Here is an 8,394-nt window from a genome sequence, read left to right on the forward strand (position 1 = left end):
ACCTTGTTGATGTTAGCCTCCTCATCTATCTAGAACAGAGAGACACCTTGTTGATGTTAGCCTCCTCATCTATCTAGAACAGAGACACCTTGTTGATGTTAGCCTCCTCATCTATCTAGAACAGAGACACCTTGTTGATGTTAGCCTCCTCATCTATCTAGAACAGAGACACCTTGTTGATGTTTGCCTCCTCATCTATCTAGAACAGAGAGACACCTTGTTGATGTTAGCCTCCTCATCTATCTAGAACAGAGAGACACCTTGTTGATGTTAGCCTCCTCATCTATCTAGAACAGAGACACCTTGTTGATGTTAGCCTCCTCATATATCTATCTAGAACAGAGACACCTTGTTGATGTTAGCCTCCTCATCTATCTAGAACAGAGAGACACCTTGTTGATGTTAGCCTCCTCATCTATCTAGAACAGAGAGACACCTTGTTGATGTTAGCCTCCTCATCTATCTAGAACAGAGACACCTTGTTGATGTTAGCCTCCTCATCTATCTAGAACAGAGAGACACCTTGTTGATGTTAGCCTCCTCATCTATCTAGAACAGAGACCCCTTGTTGATGTTAGCCTCCTCATCTATCTAGAACAGAGACACCTTGTTGATGTTAGCCTCCTCATCTATTTAGAACATAGACACCTTGTTGATGTTAGCCTCCTCATCTATCTAGAACAGAGGCACCTTGTTGATGTTAGCCTCCTCATCTATCTAGAACAGAGACACCTTGTTGATGTTAGCCTCCTCATCTATCTAGAACAGAGACACCTTGTTGATGTTAGCCTCCTCATCTATCTAGAACAGAGACACCTTGTTGATGTTAGCCTCCTCATCTATCTAGAACAGAGACACCTTGTTGATGTTAGCCTCCTCATCTATCTAGAACAGAGACACCTTGTTGATGTTAGCCTCCTCATCTATCTAGAACAGAGAGACACCTTGTTGATGTTAGCCTCCTCATCTATCTAGAACAGAGGCACCTTGTTGATGTTAGCCTCCTCATCTATCTAGAACAGAGACACCTTGTTGATGTTTGCCTCCTCATCTATCTAGAACAGAGAGACACCTTGTTGATGTTAGCCTCCTCATCTATCTAGAACAGAGAGACACCTTGTTGATGTTAGCCTCCTCATCTATCTAGAACAGAGAGACACCTTGTTGATGTTAGCCTCCTCATCTATCTAGAACAGAGACACCTTGTTGATGTTAGCCTCCTCATCTATCTAGAACAGAGACACCTTGTTGATGTTAGCCTCCTCATCTATCTAGAACAGAGACACCTTGTTGATGTTAGCCTCCTCATCTATCTAGAACAGAGGCACCTTGTTGATGTTAGCCTCCTCATCTATCTAGAACAGAGACACCTTGTTGATGTTAGCCTCCTCATCTATCTAGAACAGACAGACACCTTGTTGATGTTAGCCTCCTCATCTATCTAGAACAGAGACACCTTGTTGATGTTAGCCTCCTCATCTATCTAGAACAGAGACACCTTGTTGATGTTAGCCTCCTCATCTATCTAGAACAGAGAGACACCTTGTTGATGTTAGCCTCCTCATCTATCTAGAACAGAGAGACACCTTGTTGATGTTAGCCTCCTCATCTATCTAGAACAGAGACACCTTGTTGATGTTAGCCTCCTCATCTATCTAGAACAGAGGCACCTTGTTGATGTTAGCCTCCTCATCTATCTAGAACAGAGGTACCTTGTTGATGTTAGCCTCCTCATCTATCTAGAACAGAGAGACACCTTGTTGATGTTAGCCTCCTCATCTATCTAGAACAGAGAGACACCTTGTTGATGTTAGCCTCCTCATCTATCTAGAACAGAGACACCTTGTTGATGTTAGCCTCCTCATCTATCTAGAAAAGAGAGACACCTTGTTGATGTTAGCCTCCTCATCTATCTAGAACAGAGAGACACCTTGTTGATGTTAGCCTCCTCATCTATCTAGAACAGAGAGACACCTTGTTGATGTTAGCCTCCTCATCTATCTAGAACAGAGAGACACCTTGTTGATGTTAGCCTCCTCATCTATCTATCTAGAACAGAGACACCTTGTTGATGTTAGCCTCCTCATCTATCTAGAACAGAGACACCTTGTTGATGTTAGCCTCCTCATCTATCTAGAACAGAGACACCTTGTTGATGTTAGCCTCCTCATCTATCTAGAACAGAGAGACACCTTGTTGATGTTAGCCTCCTCATCTATCTAGAACAGAGACACCTTGTTGATGTTAGCCTCATCATCTATCTAGAACAGAGACACCTTGTTGATGTTAGCCTCCTCATCTATCTAGAACAGAGACACCTTGTTGATGTTAGCCTCCTCATCTATCTAGAACAGAGACACCTTGTTGATGTTAGCCTCCTCATCTATCTAGAACAGAGAGACACCTTGTTGATGTTAGCCTCCTCATCTATCTAGAACAGAGAGACACCTTGTTGATGTTAGCCTCCTCATCTATCTATCTAGAACAGAGACACCTTGTTGATGTTAGCCTCCTCATCTATCTAGAACAGAGACACCTTGTTGATGTTAGCCTCCTCATCTATCTAGAACAGAGACACCTTGTTGATGTTAGCCTCCTCATCTATCTAGAACAGAGAGACACCTTGTTGATGTTAGCCTCCTCATCTATCTAGAACAGAGACACCTTGTTGATGTTAGCCTCCTCATCTATCTAGAACAGAGACACCTTGTTGATGTTAGCCTCCTCATCTATCTAGAACAGAGACACCTTGTTGATGTTAGCCTCCTCATCTATCTAGAACAGAGACACCTTGTTGATGTTAGCCTCCTCATCTATCTAGAACAGAGACACCTTGTTGATGTTAGCCTCCTCATCTATCTAGAACAGAGACACCTTGTTGATGTTAGCCTCCTCATCTATCTAGAACAGAGACACCTTGTTGATGTTAGCCTCCTCATCTATCTAGAACAGAGACACCTTGTTGATGTTAGCCTCCTCATCTATCTAGAACAGAGACACCTTGTTGATGTTAGCCTCCTCATCTATCTAGAACAGAGGCACCTTGTTGATGTTAGCCTCCTCATCTATCTAGAACAGAGAGACACCTTGTTGATGTTAGCCTCCTCATCTATCTAGAACAGAGAGACACCTTGTTGATGTTAGCCTCCTCATCTATCTAGAACAGAGAGACACCTTGTTGATGTTAGCCTCCTCATCTATCTAGAAAGCAGAACCACACGGTCACAATGATGCTTTAGAGGTCTGTTGTGAGAAGCCCCTTAATAATTAAATGTATTGTTATGATATTAGCGTTATTCGTTAAAATAGTAGCAGTTGTAGTAATAGCAGTGACTGCTGAATGTCCCTTACTTACCTCCATTCCTTCAAATGGCGTTAGGTCTCTAGGTTTCACCACTCTCTTCTCTGCTGCAGAGAAATGGAATGCATCACTGGTTAACACAGAACTACACTGTTATAGCATAGTCCTTACAGTGGAATAACACAATAACAACTCCAACTGTGGAGTGGTACCATAGTTATCTGTGGTATGTGTTTCAGGGGGGACAGTTGATGTCGATGCTCACCTTTCCCGCTGGCCTTCTTGCGGTTCTGTAGATAGAAGAGCAGCTGCTCCACCTCCGACAGCTTAGAGGGATGGATGAGTTTACACTCCTCAACCACCTTACGGGCCAGAGCTGCAATGTCTGTGCTCGTATTCAGGCTCTTCAGACGAATACTGACAGGGAGGGAGTGAGATAGAGGGGAATATAATAGAGGGGAATATAATAGAGGGAAATAGAACAGAGGGAATAGAATAGAGGGGAATAGAATAGAGGGGAATAGAATAGAGGGGAATAGAATAGAGGGGAATATAATAGAGGGGAATAGAATAGAATAGAGGGGAATAGAATAGAGGGGAATAGAATAGAGGGGAGTAGAATAGAATAGAGGGGAGTAGAATAGAGGGGAATAGAATAGAGGGGAATAGAATAGAATAGAGGGGAGTAGAATATAATAGAGGGGAATAGAATAGAGGGAATAGAATAGAATAGAGGGGAATAGAGGGGAATAGAATAGAATAGAGGGGAATAGAATAGAGGGGAATAGAATAGAGGGGAGTAGAATAGAGGGGAATAGAATAGAGGGGAGTAGAATAGAATAGAGGGGAATAGAATAGAGGGGAATATAATAGAGGGGAGTAGAATAAAGGGTAATATAATAGAATAGAGGGGAATAGAATAGAGGGGAATAGAATAGAATAGAGGGGAATAGAATAGAGGGGAATAGAATAGAGGGGAGTAGAATAGAATAGAGGGGAATAGAATAGAATAGAATAGAGGGGAATAGAATAGAGGGGAATAAAATAGAGGGGAATAGAATAGAGGGGAGTAGAATAGAATAGAGGGGAATAGAATAGAGGGGAATAGAATAGAGGGGAGTAGAATAGAATAGAGGGGAATAGAATATAGGGGAATATAATAGAGGGGAGTAGAATAGAGGGTAATATAATAGAATAGAGGGGAATAGAATAGAGGGGAATAGAATAGAATAGAGGGGAATAGAATAGAGGGGAATAAAATAGAGGGGAATAGAATAGAGGGGAGTAGAATAGAATAGAGGGGAATAGAATAGAATAGAATAGAGGGGAATAGAATAGAGGGGAATAAAATAGAGGGGAATAGAATAGAGGGGAGTAGAATAGAATAGAGTGGAATAGAATAGAGGGGAATAGAATAGAATAGAGGGGAATAGAATAGAGGGGAATAGAATAGAGGGGAATATAATAGAATAGAGGGGAGTAGAATAGAGGGGAATAAAATAGAGGGGAATAGAATAGAGGGGAGTAGAATAGAATAGAGGGGAATAGAATAGAGGGGAATAGAATAGAATAGAGGGGAATAGAATAGAGGGGAATAGAATAGAGGGGAATAGAATAGAGGGAATATAATAGAGGGGAGTAGAATAGAGGGAATAGAATAGAGGGGAATAAAATAGAGGGGAATAGAATAGAGGGGAGTAGAATAGAATAGAGGGGAATGTAATAGAATAGAGGGGAATAGAATAGAATAGAGGGGAATAGAATAGAGGGAATAGAATAGAATAGAGGGGAATAGAATAGAGGGGAATAGAATAGAGGGAATAGAATAGAGGGGAGTAGAATAGAATAGAGGGGAATAGAATAGAGGGGAATAGAATAGAATAGAGGGGAATAGAATAGAGGGGAATAGAATAGAGGGGAATAGAATAGAGGGAATATAATAGAGGGGAGTAGAATAGAATAGAGGGGAATAGAATAGAGGGGAATAGAATAGAGGGGAATAGAATAGAGGGGAATAGAATAGAATAGAGGGGAATAGAATAGAGGGGAATAGAATAGAATATAATAGAGGGAATAGAATAGAATAGAGGGGAATAGAATAGAGGGAATAGAATAGAGGGGAATATAATAGAGGGGAATAGAATAGAGGGAATAGAATAGAATAGAGGGGAATAGAATAGAGGGGAATAGAATAGAGGGAATAGAATAGAGGGGAGTAGAATAGAATAGAGGGGAATATAATAGAGGGGAATATAATAGAGGGAATAGAATAGAGGGGAATAGAATAGAGGGGAATAGAATAGAGGGGAATAGAATAGAGGGGAATAGAATAGAGGGGAATAGAATAGAGGGGAATAGAATAGAGGGAATAGAATAGAGGGAATAGAATAGAGGGGAATAGAATAGAGGGGAATAGAATAGAGGGAATAGAATAGAGGGGAATAGAATAGAGGGGAATAGAATATAATAGAGGGAATAGAATAGAGGGAATAGAATAGAGGGGAATAGAATAGAGGGGAATAGAATAGAGGGGAATAGAATAGAGGGGAATAGAATAGAGGGGAATATAATAGAATAGAGGGGAATAGAATAGAGGGGAATAGAATAGAGGGAATAGAATAGAATAGAGGGGAATAGAATAGAGGGGAATATAATAGAATAGAGGGGAATAGAATAGAGGGGAATAGAATAGAATTAGACTAGCTACATTTCCCCAGCCACATCTCTCAGTTTAGCAAAGAAAGTGGCAGGGCTAGACTGTTGAAATCACAGACCAAAACACCACATATCATTTACATCCTTTGTTGACTGCGCTAAAACCATGCTTACATCTTCTGACACTTCTTGCGGTCTCCCAGCATCTCGTCTCCGGTCTCTCCAAGGATGGTCGCCTCCACCTCATACTGAACAACCAGGGCTTTCTCTGTAGGGTGCACGTCCAGACTACCACCCTTCACTTTCCTGCGGTCATCATAAGGATGAATAATATATTTTAGTTAACTTTTCATTTTAGCATTCGCTTTAGAATCAACTAACTTGACCACATTTGACAGCTAGTGAGGTGAGGCTAATTATTGTCCACGCCCATTCACGGGATGGACTGAGATTTGTTCTCCATCACAGCTGTTGTTGACGTTGCCGGATGCGGCAGATATTCTACATCATTATGGAGAACAACATAACGTCTACAGGTAACATTTGATCTTGAGTTACAAAGAAGTAGGCTACTGTAGGCTAGCTAGCTATACGAATAGCATGCCAATTAGCTAGCTAGGTGGTATGCTGCTAGCATGATAAGGCTTTACATTATTGTTTACGTTACAAGCGAGATACAGAAGAGATTGACGAAATGACAGCGTTATCTTTACCGTTTCAGATAGCGTGCATCCTCCGACTGCATCTTATGCTCTTTATATGAAACCAAAGATGCCTATTTAAACAGAATCTCAGCAAAATAACTGGCTAGGAAAATGCTGAAGCCAGTGGCGGTGTTATTAGGATCAACTATCTTTCCCAGAATGCATTGTGTTGGAAAGAGAAAGAGGGGTGGTTGAGAGTCGTGAAAAAGACATTGATGTTCTTGTGCGCTCTCTACAGGCAAGACACAGACTCACATGTTAGTTAGGGTCGTGTTCCTGGTGGGGGTGCTGCTATTCGCTAGACACTTATATATCGGTCCGCTAATACAGGACTAGTAAAGGCCCAGTGCACTACTTTTAAGAGAAAAATATATATATATTAATTTATTAATTTATTTTGTATTATTGCTGATTTTTCAGGGGGTTCTGCAGCACCCTCAGCACCCCTACTTCCCGCGGCTATGATCAGAACTATGGTCCAACAGAATACCTCTTAACCACTTCCTGTTTTCTATGAAGGATGGGGTGATGACATCATCATGTCAGTGCACCACTTGGGACATCAGGGCTTTTACCTCTTATTAAACACAGTTGGGAACATCAGGGCTTTTACCTCTTATTAAACACAGATGGGAGCATCAGGGCTTTTACCTCTTATTAAACACAGATGGGAGCATCAGGGCTTTTACCTCTTGTTAAACACAGATGGGAGCATCAGGGCTTTTACCTATTATTAAACACATATGGGCACATCAGGGCTTTTACCTCTTATTAAACACAGATGGGAGCATCAGGGCTTTTACCTATTATTAAACACAGATGGGCACATCAGGGCTTTTACCTCTTATTAAACACAGATGGGAGCATCAGGGCTTTTACCTATTATTAAACACAGATGGGCACATCAGGGCTTTTACCTCTTATTAAACACAGATTGTGTCACGCCCTGGCTCAGGGGACACTTGTATGTTGAGCCAGGGTGTGAGTTTCATTTGTTTCTATTAGTTGTATTTCTATGTTGGCCAGAGTGGTTCCCAATCAGAGGCAACGAGTGTCAGCTGTTGCTGTTTGTCTCTGATTGGGAACCATATTTATACAGGCTGTTTTCCCACAGTAGTTGTGGGATCTTGTTCCAGTGTGGTTTGTGTTAAACCGTAGACGTCACGTTATCGTTTGTTGTTTTTGTTCGTGAGATCACAATAAAGAGTATGTTTGCTATCAACGCTGCGCCTTGGTCCTCCTCTGTTCCCGACGATCGTGACAGAAGATCCCACCAGAACTGGACCAAGCAGCGGGTCGAGGAGCCATCGCCAGGGAAATCCCTAGCGGATATCCAGCGCCTCCTCGACTGGGTCAAGCCGGGTGAGGAAGAGAGGGGCTTGACGTGGAGGCAGAAGGGCGAAAGGCTGGCGAGAAGCATGGAGACCTGGTCCACGGGTAGGAGTGAAGCCCATAAATTTTTTAGGGGGGGGCTAACGCCGTGGACGACGGGGCAGCAGGAGACCGCGACAGAGCGGCCCAGCGGGTTGGCAGAGGAGGCCGCCAGGTTACGGGGGCCACTGGTCGAAGAGGGGAGGGAAGGTGTAGAGGCACGGCGAGAGGTACTGGGGTGTGTTACCAGTCCGGTCCGGCCTGTTCCAGATCCCTGCATAGGGCCAGTGGTGTGTGTCCCCAGTACGGTCCGGCCTGTTCCTGCTCCCCGCACCAGGCCAATGGTGCGCGTCGCCAGGCCGG

The 8,394-nt window shown here is 42.8% G+C and overlaps 1 protein-coding gene across 1 annotated transcript; it reads right to left on the bottom strand.

The window, feature by feature from the left end:
• Window positions 1–3,351: 3,351 nt before the first annotated feature.
• On the bottom strand, window positions 3,352–6,786 carry LOC311114693 (kinesin-associated protein 3-like; the record flags this gene model as incomplete). Its single annotated transcript, XM_084189934.1, has 4 exons — window positions 6,670–6,786; window positions 6,131–6,262; window positions 3,567–3,718; window positions 3,352–3,408 (listed from the first exon to the last, which is right to left on the bottom strand). Coding segments are annotated over exons 1-4 (373 nt in total), but the record flags the coding sequence as incomplete, so codon positions are not given.
• Window positions 6,787–8,394: the final 1,608 nt, after the last annotated feature.

This window comes from Coregonus lavaretus (assembly GCF_964263955.1).
Source record: "Coregonus lavaretus genome assembly, contig: HAP1_SCAFFOLD_1063, whole genome shotgun sequence".
Lineage (NCBI taxonomy): Eukaryota > Metazoa > Chordata > Actinopteri > Salmoniformes > Salmonidae > Coregonus > Coregonus lavaretus.